Consider the following 12,649-nt stretch of genomic DNA (forward strand, 5'->3'; position numbering starts at 1 on the left):
TGTGGTTGGGGACTCCACAGAGGGAGAGATGAGTCAGCGGGGCCGCAAAGCAGGGGTGGGGGGAGCTAGGTGGAGGTGGGGATGCCGGGGTTCCCCAGGGCCAGAGAGAGTGCTGGGACCATCTGGGTCTCAGAACCCTGGTGGGACTGGGGGTAGAGGGATTAGAAGATCCAAGTCATCAGAAGGTCTCCAGAGTGTCCTACACTAGTAGCAGCTGGAGGCAGCAGCTGGTAGAACTCAGAGTTTCCCCTCCCAGCACCCTCCTCATCAGGTTCTTGTAGGGAGAAGGGTTCCGAAATGCACCCAGCCCCCCTCCACCCCAGGAAACCTCAGGGGTTGCCTGAGCTGCCTGGTCGTGGAGCTCAGCGCCTGTGCGTGTACATGTGATGTTTGCCCTAGGTGTACACCTATGTGAAGAGTCTGTGCCACCTACGTGGGGGCACCTTCTAGGGGACTGTGAGTCCTTGTGCACAGATAAGACACTGCAGTGGGGTCATGGAAAAGGGGAATTCAAAGAGAAAGTTTATTGTTCTGGAAAAAAAAGCCTGAAATCCGCACATTATTATTTATTTTTTTCATGACATGCATTTTCCATGAACTTCTTGAAGCTCCTTTTTTTGTATTCTGGTGTGTGTGTGTGATTGGGGGTTGGAATGTCTTGACATAGCATCACCTGCAGAAGGCATGTACATGTGGTGTGTGTCAGTGCGGGTGCTGGCACAACATATAGATGTGTACGTGTGGATGTGGGTGCTGGCATAGTACACATATGTGCATGAGATGTACCACTAGGCTTGTGTGTAGAATGTGTGCCTCTGAGCATGCGTCATTTGGTCCCTAGTGGAGCACATGTTAATGTCTGCATGTCAGGGGCTCGGCTCATTCCTCTGGTGATTGTCTGTGGCAGCCAGACCTTCTCCAGAAGTGACAAAGGGCCAGGAGTTGCCCTGGATCAGGGCTCTCGGAGGAAGCTTAGCTTGCCAGGGCGAGTAGAGGGCAATGGGTGCGGACAGAGAATGAAGCACCCTATTCTCTCCCCTGTTCTCCCTCTTTCCCCAGCCTGCACTGAACTTTCAGAGAGCGAGGGCGGGCTCCAGAGTCCAGGCCTGGACCCTGGCAAGCCCACCCAGATTGTCCTCAGGGGAGGCAACGGAGGGTGTGGTCCCTGTGGTTCAGCCTAGGGCTGGCATTGGGAGATCAGAGAAAGGCCCCATCCCACCCCTTCCTTCAGGGACCTCTATCTCTCTCTCTCTCTTTCTCTCCCTCAGAGCTCAGCGTCTGGGTGGCCATGGGCGGAGGCTGAAGGGCCCCCAGGGTGGTGGGGTATGGATAGAAACCAGATGCCTAGGGGGTTTATCCTGGAAGGACCAGAGCCGCAGCCTCTACCCGCCCCTGCCACATGGCGCCTCTGCCGGGGCTGCCCCACCCCCTGGGAGGTTGGGCCGCAAGGGAGGCCTGCAGGGATGGAGGTGGGTCCTGGGTAGGGACTTCCAGCTGCACCCTCTTCTTTGCCCACCCTCACCCTCGACAGCCCTTGTGGGCACCGAGGAGCAGGAGGACCCAGGGATCTGAGGACAGAACCATCGTGTTACGAAAAATGAAGAGGAAGAGGTTGGTCGGCATCTAGGGCCTGGAGGTAGCAACGGCAGAGGGGCCAGTGGGAGCCTCAGCCCATCTGCCCACTGCTGGCCTGGAGCTTTAGCAGCCCTGGGGCCATTCACCTGTGTCCAGGGGGCTGTCCTGAGGAGGCTGACACATCTTTAGGGACCCCAATTCTTAGTCCTCTGCCCCCAGTGCTGTTGAAGCATTTCTGCCAGTTCACAGGGAGGATCAGGAATTAAGCCAGCCAGGAGAGTGGACAAGGCTTCCACATACATTCAGCTTCTCCTTCTGTCTCCCCACCCCATTGCCACTTTCCATCCCTTCTTCCTGGGGTCTTCCATGGGAACCCATATTCCCTCTTTCACTTGCTGCTCTTCCCTCAGAATCTAGAGTTTTCTCCCTTGCCTCAGTTCCTACTATGGCCATAGAATCACTTTTCTTTCGTTCGTTCGTTCTTTCTTTCCTTTCTTTCTTTTCTTGATTTATTTATTTATTTTTTTAATTGGAAAGTCAGATATACAGAGAGGAGAGACAAGAGAGGAAGATCTTCTGTCCACTGATTCACTCCCCAACTGGCCGCAATAGCCAGAGCTGAGCCAATCCGAAGCCAGGAGCCAGGGGCTTCCTCTAAGTCTCCCTTGCTAGTGGAGCACAGGGTCCCAAGGCCTTGGGCTGTTCTTGACTACCTTCCCAGGCCACAGGCAGAGAGCTGGATGGGAAGCAGGGCTGCCAGGATTAGAACTGGCCCCCATATGGGATCCTGGGACCTGCCACTAGGCTACCGTGTCGGGCCCCACAGAATCACTTTTCTTCTCAACCTCTGAGTTGGTGTGTGTGTTGGTCAAGAGGGTGCCCAGAAATCCAGCTGGCATTTCAGGCTCCTGACCACTCCCAACCCTCCCCACCACCCCTGCAGCCCAGGGGAGCCTGCTGGGTCACAGGGACACCCCACCACGTGCACTTCCTCCTGGGCAGACGGGTGGGGTGGCCCGTGTAATCATCGGACACAATTATGTTCTATTTATACTCCAGCCCCGCCCCACCCCCACCTGCCCACGCGGAACCCTTCACCTCCTCCTCCTCCTGGACCTGGCCATCCCTCAGGCTGTTTTTCCTGTCACAAGCCATTGTCTTCCTATCTTTGTTCCCCTGGCCTTGCTCCTTTTCTTTCTTTTTAAAAACCATACAACAGGTCTTGTGTTTTCTTGGTGCCCCTTTTTTACACCCCGTGAGCCTCGTCTCCCTGGAGCTTTCATCCGGTTCCTTAGCCCTGTCCACCACAATTGGACTTACTGGGTTCCTGAGGTGAGGGTAGGAGTGGCCATAGAGGTGGGGGTGGAAAATCAAATCAGACTAGTGGAATTCAAAATTCTTGGGTTCTACTCAGGTCATGGCTCCTGCCTCCCTCGAGCCCCCAACTGGGCACTCTCCTGGGACCCCCATGCACTCCTTTGGCTGCGCTGGGAGAACCTGGAGAGCCAGGGGAGCAGGAAGTGGGCAGGGGAAGGGAGTCGGGCTGTGCTGGGCCAGGGGAAGGACTGGGCTTTTTAGTTCTCTGATTGGTGAGGAGGGGGTAGAGGGGTCCCTTAGGGAGTCATTTACAAGACAATGGGGCTGCCTGCCCGGCGCCTTGGTGGGAGGGATGCTGGTTTTCTTACTGGGCATCCCAACCCCCCCATTCCCGCCCCTGGCATCTAGCCCCAGGGAATAGATCTGGGTTTCCCTCTCCCAGCTGGATTGGTAATGGGAAGTTCCCTGTGGGCTCTAACTTGCATTCTTTCTTCTGCAGAGGTCATGAGGATGAGGAAGGGAGCCAGGGACCCCCTCCCATGGGGGGAACAATCCATTAAAGAGTGGGGACTCTGGTCACGGGTGGGGGGACACATAGGGATGGTGGCTGGGTTGGCTGCCTCTGGGGGAGGATTAATCCCTAGGAGCCAAGTTGGAGTGTGGATGTATGGTCTTGGTGGCCTGTCCCCTCCACAGTGAGCTTGCCCACCTCATACTGTCTCCAGCTTCTGTCCCACCCTTGCACTCCTGTGTGAGGTGAGCCTGGGTAACACTTCCTGGTTGGGTATTGGAAGGAGGAAGACTGGGGGATCTCTCCCAGCTCTCAGGCCTGTGCCAAGCCCCACTCTCCAGGCAGTGCTCCTGAAGTTGCCTCAGTCACCTTAAACGTTGAGGCAGCAGAAGCTTCCAAGGCAGAGCACACCCTCACTCTTGCCCCACTCCACATGCTACACACACATGCACGCACATATACACAAAGCACATGCACATGTATATGAAACACACGTACACACACCTACATATATGCTCACGTTTGTATTTTATACACACGTGCACACTTACATTTATACACATGCTTATGCAGCACGTACAAATATGTGTACACATGCATAATTCACACATACACACACAGTACACACATTCATGTATACTCACACACAAACACACTCATGCACACTTGCTCTCCAGCTCTGGGGTGTAGGTGACTGGAAAAGCACCTCTGTGGTCAGCCTGTGTGTGTGTGTGTGTGTGTGTGTGTGTGTGTGCCCCCTCCCTCGGGCGGGTCACCATGTTCAGTCATGACAGTGGTGGTGGTACCCATGTGGGTAGTCCCGAGCCCGCGTGTCCACGTGCAGGGTCCTGCCTTTGGCCCTGAATGTGTCTGTCAGTGTGTTCCCGGTCTCTCTGTGTGAGTGTCGTCCCCAATCCCCCATCCCTCCCCCCCTTGGATCTCTAATTAGTGGTTTGGGGTTTGTTCCTTTTCCCTCCTGTTCCTTCCCTCAGCAGCAGCGGCGAGCGGGCGGGCGCGCGGCAGCCTCAGCAGGAGCAGCAGCAGCAGCAGCAGCAGCCCCCGTCGCTGCCACCACCACCATGAGCAGCACAGCTGCAAGGACCCTGGAGTCAGAATAGGACTGTGGGATCGGACCTGCGCAGGAAGAGGAGTGTTGCCGGTTTGGGACAGGAGCTGATCCCTCCCCCCAACAAATCTTCTGACCACCGGTTGCCGGCACGCTCCCTCCCTGCCAGCCCTCCAGTGAGGACCGACCTGGGACAGCCAGCCTCAGGATCCCCAGGTACTCCTCCTCAGTGGCTGGGGGAGCGTGGGACATGGTGGGCTGTGGGACACCTGGCTCCTCCATCCCTCACCCTTTCCCCTTCCTCCGGGGAAGTCCTGACAACTTGCCGGTGCACACCCTGCTCCTTCCTCACCCTAGCCCTGGGTGCCCCCTACTCCTTCCCCTCCTAAGCAATACGTCCCCCAATATCCCTCCCAGATCCCTTCTTTGGGGAGCTCAGCAAATGAAGCAGGAAATTTGGACCCTCTGCCTCCCTCTTTCGTCCTCCTCATTGGATCCGGAGCCTTCTCCAGTGGGAAAGCTGTAATTAGAGGGTGGATCCCTACAGACAGAGAGCAGCCCCCCCACCCCCCACCCTCCAGTCCCTTCTAACTTTAGATCTCTTCTCTCCCATTCGCCCTCCCTCTCCCCTTTCCCTCTCTCCGACTCGGCTCTCTCCATCTGCCTGGCTCCCTGGGACTCCAGCCTCGCGATGGCGTCCTCCCTGCTTGAGGTAACTGCCCCCCACCCCTGCTGCCCCCTGCCACCCCCCCCCCGCCACCTCCTGTCGCCCCCTGGAAAACCAGCCACACTGTTCATGGTTCTAAGCCTGCCATCTCCACCTCTACCCCAACTCACAGGGACAGACAGGACTATGGTGCTTGTCACAGCCATGAGAGAGTTCTGAGGAGGAGAGAGGAGTGGTGGTGGGGTGGTGGGGAGGAGGTCTCTGGAGGATGAGGGGAGGAGACAGGGCAGGAGGCAAAATAGGGCAAGGGGCAAAGGAGTAGAAGGGGTCCAAAGAAGGTGTGAATTCCTCAGGTTGGCTGGGAATTCCAGCTGTGAGGAGTGGGGAGACCAGCTAGCCGGCAGGGGCCAAGTGAGTGGGGAGAGATGCGAGGCACCTCAATTGGGAACAGAATGGTAACAAGTTATGGTAGAGAGGACCTGCTGGACGCCCACAGAATAGCAACTGGATACAGTTCTTTAGCTGGTCCTGTGTTCTGGGACTCCTACCTAAGCAATGTTTTGCCTGACATGGGGTGAGAGAATTCAACCTATGTGTGGAAGGATTTAAAGGAGAGGAGGAGGAGAGCAACTCTATGTATGCCTGTGGTTGGTGTGTGTGTGTGTGTGTGTGTGTTGGGTGTGTGTGTGGGGGGGTTGGCTGGCCAGAGGAATGGAGCCCAGGCCTGAGAGAGAACCAAGGAGGAGGGACAGGGTCTGAGGCCGCCAGCCCGGCTCACAAATATTTAGCTTTCAGCCAAAGACAAACTCAGCTCTATTTTGGGAGTGGGAGGCTCCAGGGCGGACTGGGCCACTTCCCCTCAGGCTGGGACCCCAGCATCCATGCCTCTGGCGCTAGAGAGAGGGAGCTGGGGTGCTGTCCTGTCATTTGGGTTCAGGGGAAATCATCGCTGACTCTATCTGGAGGGAGGGGTGGGGTGACAGGCCTCAAGGTTCCTAGTTAAGAAGGGGTGACCGAGTTCTCTCTGCTTCTGGGTCTCTGATTCCTGCTTTCCGGCTCCCCGTTGCAGCTACAGGAATTTGGGTCGAGAATCCCCATTGAAAGTCACATCCCTCCTAAGCGCCTCCGATCTTCGCAAATCTTGAGGCCTTTGGACCCCCATCTCTGATATTGGTGCCAGTGCTTGGGTCCCAGGACGGGTGATGGCCCAGCTGGGAAGCTGGCTTGTTCCACCTGTAAGGATACGTGTGTGAGAGGGGGGGCAGGGGTCTTGAACACCTGTGTGTACTGGCCTGCATGTAAGTGTTCCCATGCCAGCCAGGCTGCCTGCATGCGACTGCTTTTGGGGGGTGGGCGTGTATATATATGAGCCAGCCAGTTGAATGCTTTAGTCCAAATGCATGCTGGGCTGTGAGAGAGTTACTTAGGTTGAGTTTCAGTGGAATGGAACGCAAGCCTGTGGCATGGACCCCCAGGTCCCTTGTCGTCATGTTGTCTGCGTGGTCAAAGGTCCCCAGATGCTGTACTTGCTCCCCAAGCTGCATTGGGGAGCAGTGTGGTGTCTTGCCACCTCCCTGGGACTCTCCAGAGAGCCATCAATCAAGACCAAACACTGTGGTCTTGAGGCCATCGGAGGCATCAAGTGTGTGGATACCCTGGGTCCACCCAGGGCAGGGGCAGTGTCAGTGGGCGTGGGCAGCACGCCAGTCCTGCCAGCGTGGCGCTGGTGCCTAGGGGAGGGGCTGGCCCAGAAGCCTGCTGGCAAGACATGGAATTGGGGTAACGCTTGACAGGAGGGGTGGATCACAGACGCTGGGCTTTTGGGTCCCCCCACACAGAGGCCATCAAGGTCCTCTATCTCTTTCACTTAGTTTTAGGGGTGCCTGAGAACCCAACCTCCTCTCTGCCCTCTCAGGGGTCTCTGCATGGTAAGGGTAAGAGCTTCCTGGCATTGGGAAGGAGTTGGAGTTCAGGGAGAGAAGAAGCTACTGTTTAATGGAAGGCTTCCCTAGGTCGAGAGTGATGCAAAGGCTCAGGGAGAAAGGGGGTGGAAATGGGGGCAGCGACGAGGTGGGAATGGACAATGTGGGGAGCAGAGGGTTGGGGCTAAGAGAGCTGGGAATTGGGTGCCTCCTGGGCAAGGCCATTCTACGCCCAGATGCACAGCAAGGGTTTCTAACAGAAGCCAAGCTCACCATGGCACTGGGCTCCCTGTGGCATGGTAAGGGGGGGTGTCCCCTTATTGTCCTCTGGGTAGGGGAGGGGATTGTCTTTATCTTGTTGTTTCTCCAAAATTTCCCCATCAGTACTTGAAGACTGCATGAGTATTTGTTGTTAATTAAAAAAAAAAAAAGATGGATGAGGTGAGATAGGGGACAGCCAGCAGGTAGGACTCAGGGCCTTGGAAAGGAAACTCAGCTGGTGGGACAGGGGCGCCTGTGCTGGGAATCACCCGCCAGGACCTTCTTTGACACAGCTGTTAGGAAAGAGCACACTGCACTGGAAGGAGACTGAGGCTGTGGGGAGACTCAGCCACGTGCTAGGGCTTCCAGAATCTTCTGCTTTGCATCCCTCTTCCCTGCCCTTAGGGGGCCTTGGGGGACCTCTGCTCCCCAGGGCTGGGGTCTCCTGGTGGCCTGGAGCTGGCTCCCTTCTTTCACCAACCCCCTTCCTTCCCCACAGCTGGGTGGGGTCCCTGGGCTTGGCGGAGGCCCCTGTGGCCACAGTGTGAGGGCCGGGCGGGGGGACGGCGTCGGCGTTTTTAAAAATAAACCGACCGCAGGGAAACCATCGGAGCCGGGCCGGGCTGGGCAGAGGGGGGAAGGGTGGCTGGGGGGGCAGGGAGAGGAGGGAGGAGCAGCCTGGTTTGGGGGTTTTCTGGGGCCCAGCAGCTCCTTGGTTTTCTCTTTAGGTAGAAAGAGCCTTCCTCCTCCTCCTCCTGCTTTCTCTCCCCTCCCATCTTACCCTCTGTTTTCCTTGCCTCTTCTTGCCAGGCTCTTTCCACCACCTCGCCTCCTTTGTTTATTCTGCTTCTCAATCTCTCTCTCTCTCTCTTCCTCCCTCTTTCCCTTTTGTCTTTTCACCTTTCTGCTCTTGCGGGGTGGTATCCCTGCCTGGTTCTGTCCTCGCCTCCCTAGGCCTCCCTTCTCTGACCCCAGCACATTTTCAATGGTGTTTCCTCACCCTGTGTGGTCCTTTTTATTTTATTTTTTAAAAGATGTCTTCATTTATTTGAAGCAATAATAGAGTGAGGAGAGAAGGAGAGACACAGAAGAGAAGATCTGCCACCCGCTGCTGGTTCACACCCCAAATGCCTGTGTCAGGCAGGATCAGGTCAAAAAAGAAAGAGCCAGGAATTCCATTCTGGTTGCCTCCCAAGTGCAAGGGCAGGAAGCTGGGATGGGGGTATCCAGTATTTGGGATTTACACTGACACCGTCCTATGGAACGTGGATGTCCCAAAAGACTTGATTTTTGCCTCCATTCTATCCTGCTGCAGCCCACCCTGCTGGGAGGAGCCCTGTGTGTTTCCTGTGGCTAGCCTGAAGGAGGTCTTTTTTGGTGGCTCAACTCTGGGAGCCCATGCGGTCAGCAGGACCTCACAGGGAGGTCATTGGGCAAGGGGGGAGCAGCAGCTCTGCACTGGGGGAGCAGCAGCTCTTCGTTTGGGGAGCAATGCACAAGGGGTAACTGCACACACCCCTCCCTGTGCAACCTTGAGATTCCTGGAGCCACTTCTAGGTTAGATATCACACACACACACACACACACACACACACTCCAACACAATACCAGTGATGGGGCTGCTGTTGGGACTTAGCAGGTAACACTACCACCTGCAACAGTGCCTTCTCATATACAAACACCAGCTTGAGTTCTGGTTGCTTTGCTTCCTATCCAGTTCCCTGCTAAAGCACCCAGGAAGGCAGTGGTGGATACCTAAACGCTTGAGCCCCTACACCCAGATGGAATGCAGCCACCTGGGGAGCGGACCAGCAGATGGAAGAAGCCCTTCTCTTCCTGTCTTTCTCTGTGTGTCACTCTCTGCCTTCCAAATAAATAAAATAAATCTTGGGGCCAGATATGTGGCACAGAAGGTTAAAGCCACTACCTGTAGAGCTGACATCCCATATGGGTGCCAGCTAGAGTCCTGGCTGCTCGACTTCCCATCTAGCTCCCTGCTAATGCACCTGGGAAAGTAACATAGCATGGTACAGGTGTTTGCCTCCCTGCACCCACATAGCAGACTCAGAAGAAGCTCCTGGCTCTTGGCTTTGAATCAGCTCAGCTCCCTGGCATTGCAGCCATCTGGGGGAGTGAATCAGTGGATGGAAGATCTTTTTTTCTGTCTCTTCCTGTCTTTTTCTGTTGGAACTCTGTTTTTGAAATAAAAATAACAAGAATATACAGCATGCTACGAGCTACTAGGCAAACCTGAGAGCCCTTGGCTCTTTCCCCAGCATTATTGGGCTGGCACCAGGCAATTGCTGTTTGAGAGCCCTGATCAGGAAACTATACAGGTCTGTCTCTGGAGGGCATGTTTTTGGTGGGCTTCTCAGTAATGAGTGCACATGTGTGCCAGCCAGGGGTGCTACAGGGGATCTCATCCTTGGAGGTCCGAAGCCCCACACGGCAGGGGTTCCATAAGGGCTGCAGAGGTGGTTTGGCTTGGGAGCAAAACCAATGGTGGGCATTGGGTAGATACCTTTGCATGTCTAAAAGACCTGCAAGGTCTCCCAGACCTGTGTGCATCAGGGGACCCTGGGTTAGGAAATGATGTGGCTGTGGGGCAGGATCCTGGCCACCCTAATGCCTGTTTCGGGAGAAATTATAAGACTTCCAGTTCTCTCAGGTCGTCCAAAGGGTCCCAGCTGGCACCCCGAAGCAGGAGGTGGCCACTGCTGGCCTGAAAGACATTCTTGCCTCAGCCACAGTCCTGACCTGGCCACAGCCACGTTCCCTCTCAATGTCCTAGTGTCTCTACCACTGCTTTCCTTTACTCCCCAGCCCCCAGAGTCCCTGCCCAGACATTCCTCTCCAGGGACACGGGGACGCAACCTCAGGGAGACCAGGCCATGGCTTCGTCAGGACCTGAGGCAGTGATAAGAAGTGGGGTATGGGGCATAGGGTGATATGGGGGCAAATGTGGTCCCATAATCCTTTGCCTTCCTTCCAGGCTGCTCTGAGAACCTCATCTTAATCCGTAAGTCTGTGACTATGGTCTCTGTTTGCGCCAATCTCACTCACAGGTGGAGTTAGAATCCCAATTCTCACTCCCCCCAGCTGTTGTCTGTTTCCCTTCCCCCAGCTCCTTTCTTGGCCATTTAAACATATATATATATATATATATATATATATATATATATATATATATATATATATATATTGTAGTCCTGGCTGCTGCACTTCTGCTCCAGCTTCCTGCTCATGCACCTGGGAAAGCAGCGGAGACTGGCCCAAGTGCTTGGGCTCTTGTACCCCCATGGGAGACCCTGAGGAAGTTCATGGTTTCAGCCCTGACTGTAGCAGCCATTTGGAGAGTAAACCAGTGAATGGAAGATCTGTTTCTCTCCCTCTCTGTAACTCTGCCTTTCAAATCAATAAAATAAATCTTTTGAAAAGAGGCCTGTCCCTTAGAGGCCTTCTGCACTCCTCTAAGAGCCCCCCACAGTGAGGGGTGAGGACTGGCTGGAAGCCTGGGCCCTTGTTCCCTTCCCACAAACGCAGCATCTTAGCTCAGCCTGGATGCCCCCTCTTCGCTGGCCTTCCTTGTATGCTGCTGTATCCCTACCCTCTCCTCGGCTCCCCGTGCCCTTGGGTCTCTGTCCTGGTTTTGCCCTGAGTCGTGCCCACCCCCTTTTCTTCCTGCTAAGCCCTGCTTCCCTCTCTCTGCAGGAGGAAGCTCACTATGGCTCCAGTCCCCTGGCCATGCTGACGGCAGCGTGTAGCAAATTCGGTGGCTCCAGCCCTCTGCGGGACTCAAGCACGCTGGGCAAAGCGGGCACCAAGAAGCCCTACTCTGTGGGCAGTGACCTCTCAGCCCCCAAAGCCATGGGAGATGCCTATCCAGCCCCCTTTTCCAGCACCAATGGGCTCCTATCACCTGCAGGCAGTCCTCCAGCGCCCACCTCGGGCTACACCAATGACTACCCGTCCTTTTCCCACACATTCCCTGGGCCCACGGGCACCCAAGACCCTGGGCTCCTGGTGCCCAAGGGGCACAGCTCTCCTGACTGCCTGCCCAGTGTCTACACCTCTCTGGACATGGCACACCCCTATGGATCCTGGTACAAGGCGGGTATCCACGCGGGCATCTCGCCAGGCGCGGGCAACGCTCCTACTCCTTGGTGGGACATGCATCCTGGGGGCAACTGGCTAGGTGGTGGGCAGGGCCAAGGTGATGGGCTGCAAGGGACACTGCCCACTGGTCCTGCTCAGCCTCCACTGAACCCCCAGCTGCCCACCTACCCCTCCGACTTTGCACCCCTTAATCCAGCCCCCTACCCGGCCCCCCACCTGCTGCAGCCAGGGCCCCAGCATGTCTTGCCCCAAGAAGTGTATAAGCCCAAGGCGGTGGGCAACAGTGGGCAGCTGGAGGGCAGTGGTGGCGCCAAGCCTCCCAGGGGTGCAGGCACAGGGGGCAATGGTGGCTACGGGGGCAGTGGGGCAGGGCGTTCCTCCTGCGACTGCCCTAACTGCCAGGAGCTGGAACGTCTCGGGGCAGCAGCAGCCGGTCTCCGGAAAAAGCCCATCCACAGTTGTCACATCCCTGGCTGTGGGAAGGTATACGGCAAGGCCTCCCACCTGAAGGCCCACTTGCGTTGGCACACGGGAGAGAGGCCGTTCGTCTGCAACTGGCTCTTCTGCGGCAAGAGGTTCACCCGCTCCGACGAGCTGGAACGCCACGTGCGTACCCACACCCGGGAGAAGAAATTCACCTGCCTGCTGTGCTCCAAGCGCTTTACCCGAAGTGACCACCTGAGCAAACACCAGCGCACCCACGGCGAACCTGGCCCAGGTCCCCCAACTGCCAGCGGCCCCAAGGAGCTAGGAGAGGGCCGCGCAGCCGGGGAAGAGGAGGCCAGTCAGACACCCAGACCTTCTGCCTCCTCACCTGCACCCCCAGAAAAAGCCCCTGGGAGCAGCCCAGAGCAGAGTAACCTGCTTGAGATCTGAGCCAGGGTGGGGCAGGGTCTCCAGCCCCTGTGGCTGCTATAGCCAGCCTTGCTTGGGTCGTCCCTCCCTCCCTTCACCAGCTGCATGCTGGACTTGGGTCGTTCCAGGGTCCACCAGCATCTCCCCTGCATGCCTCCTGAGTTTACCCTCAGCAAAGTCTCAGCTCAGGCCCTCGCCTTGTTCCTGATTGCTAAGCGATTCCCGGCCCCTGCTCACAACTTCTCTCTTTCCCTCTCTCTGGGCTCCCAACACCTGCTTCTCCATCTCACTAACTCCTACTCTGTTTCCCAAGCTAACTTACCCCTATCCTCAGCTTCCGGGCTCCTATATTCCTAACT

The 12,649-nt window shown here is 56.4% G+C and overlaps 1 protein-coding gene across 1 annotated transcript; it reads left to right on the forward strand.

Moving 5' to 3' along the window:
* Positions 1–11,027: 11,027 nt before the first annotated feature.
* Positions 11,028–12,649, forward strand: SP7 (Sp7 transcription factor). The gene has a single exon (XM_004583179.2). It carries the CDS (start codon positions 11,064–11,066, stop codon positions 12,309–12,311), a length of 1,248 nt encoding a protein of 415 aa, XP_004583236.2. The 5' UTR covers positions 11,028–11,063; the 3' UTR covers positions 12,312–12,649.

The sequence above is a fragment of the Ochotona princeps genome, chromosome 15, assembly GCF_030435755.1.
Source record: "Ochotona princeps isolate mOchPri1 chromosome 15, mOchPri1.hap1, whole genome shotgun sequence".
Lineage (NCBI taxonomy): Eukaryota > Metazoa > Chordata > Mammalia > Lagomorpha > Ochotonidae > Ochotona > Ochotona princeps.

Excerpts from the sequence above, each read along its gene's own strand:
- SP7 (XM_004583179.2), top strand. The coding sequence starts at position 11,064 with ATGCTGACGGCAGCGTGTAGCAAATTCGGTGGCTCCAGCCCTCTGCGG.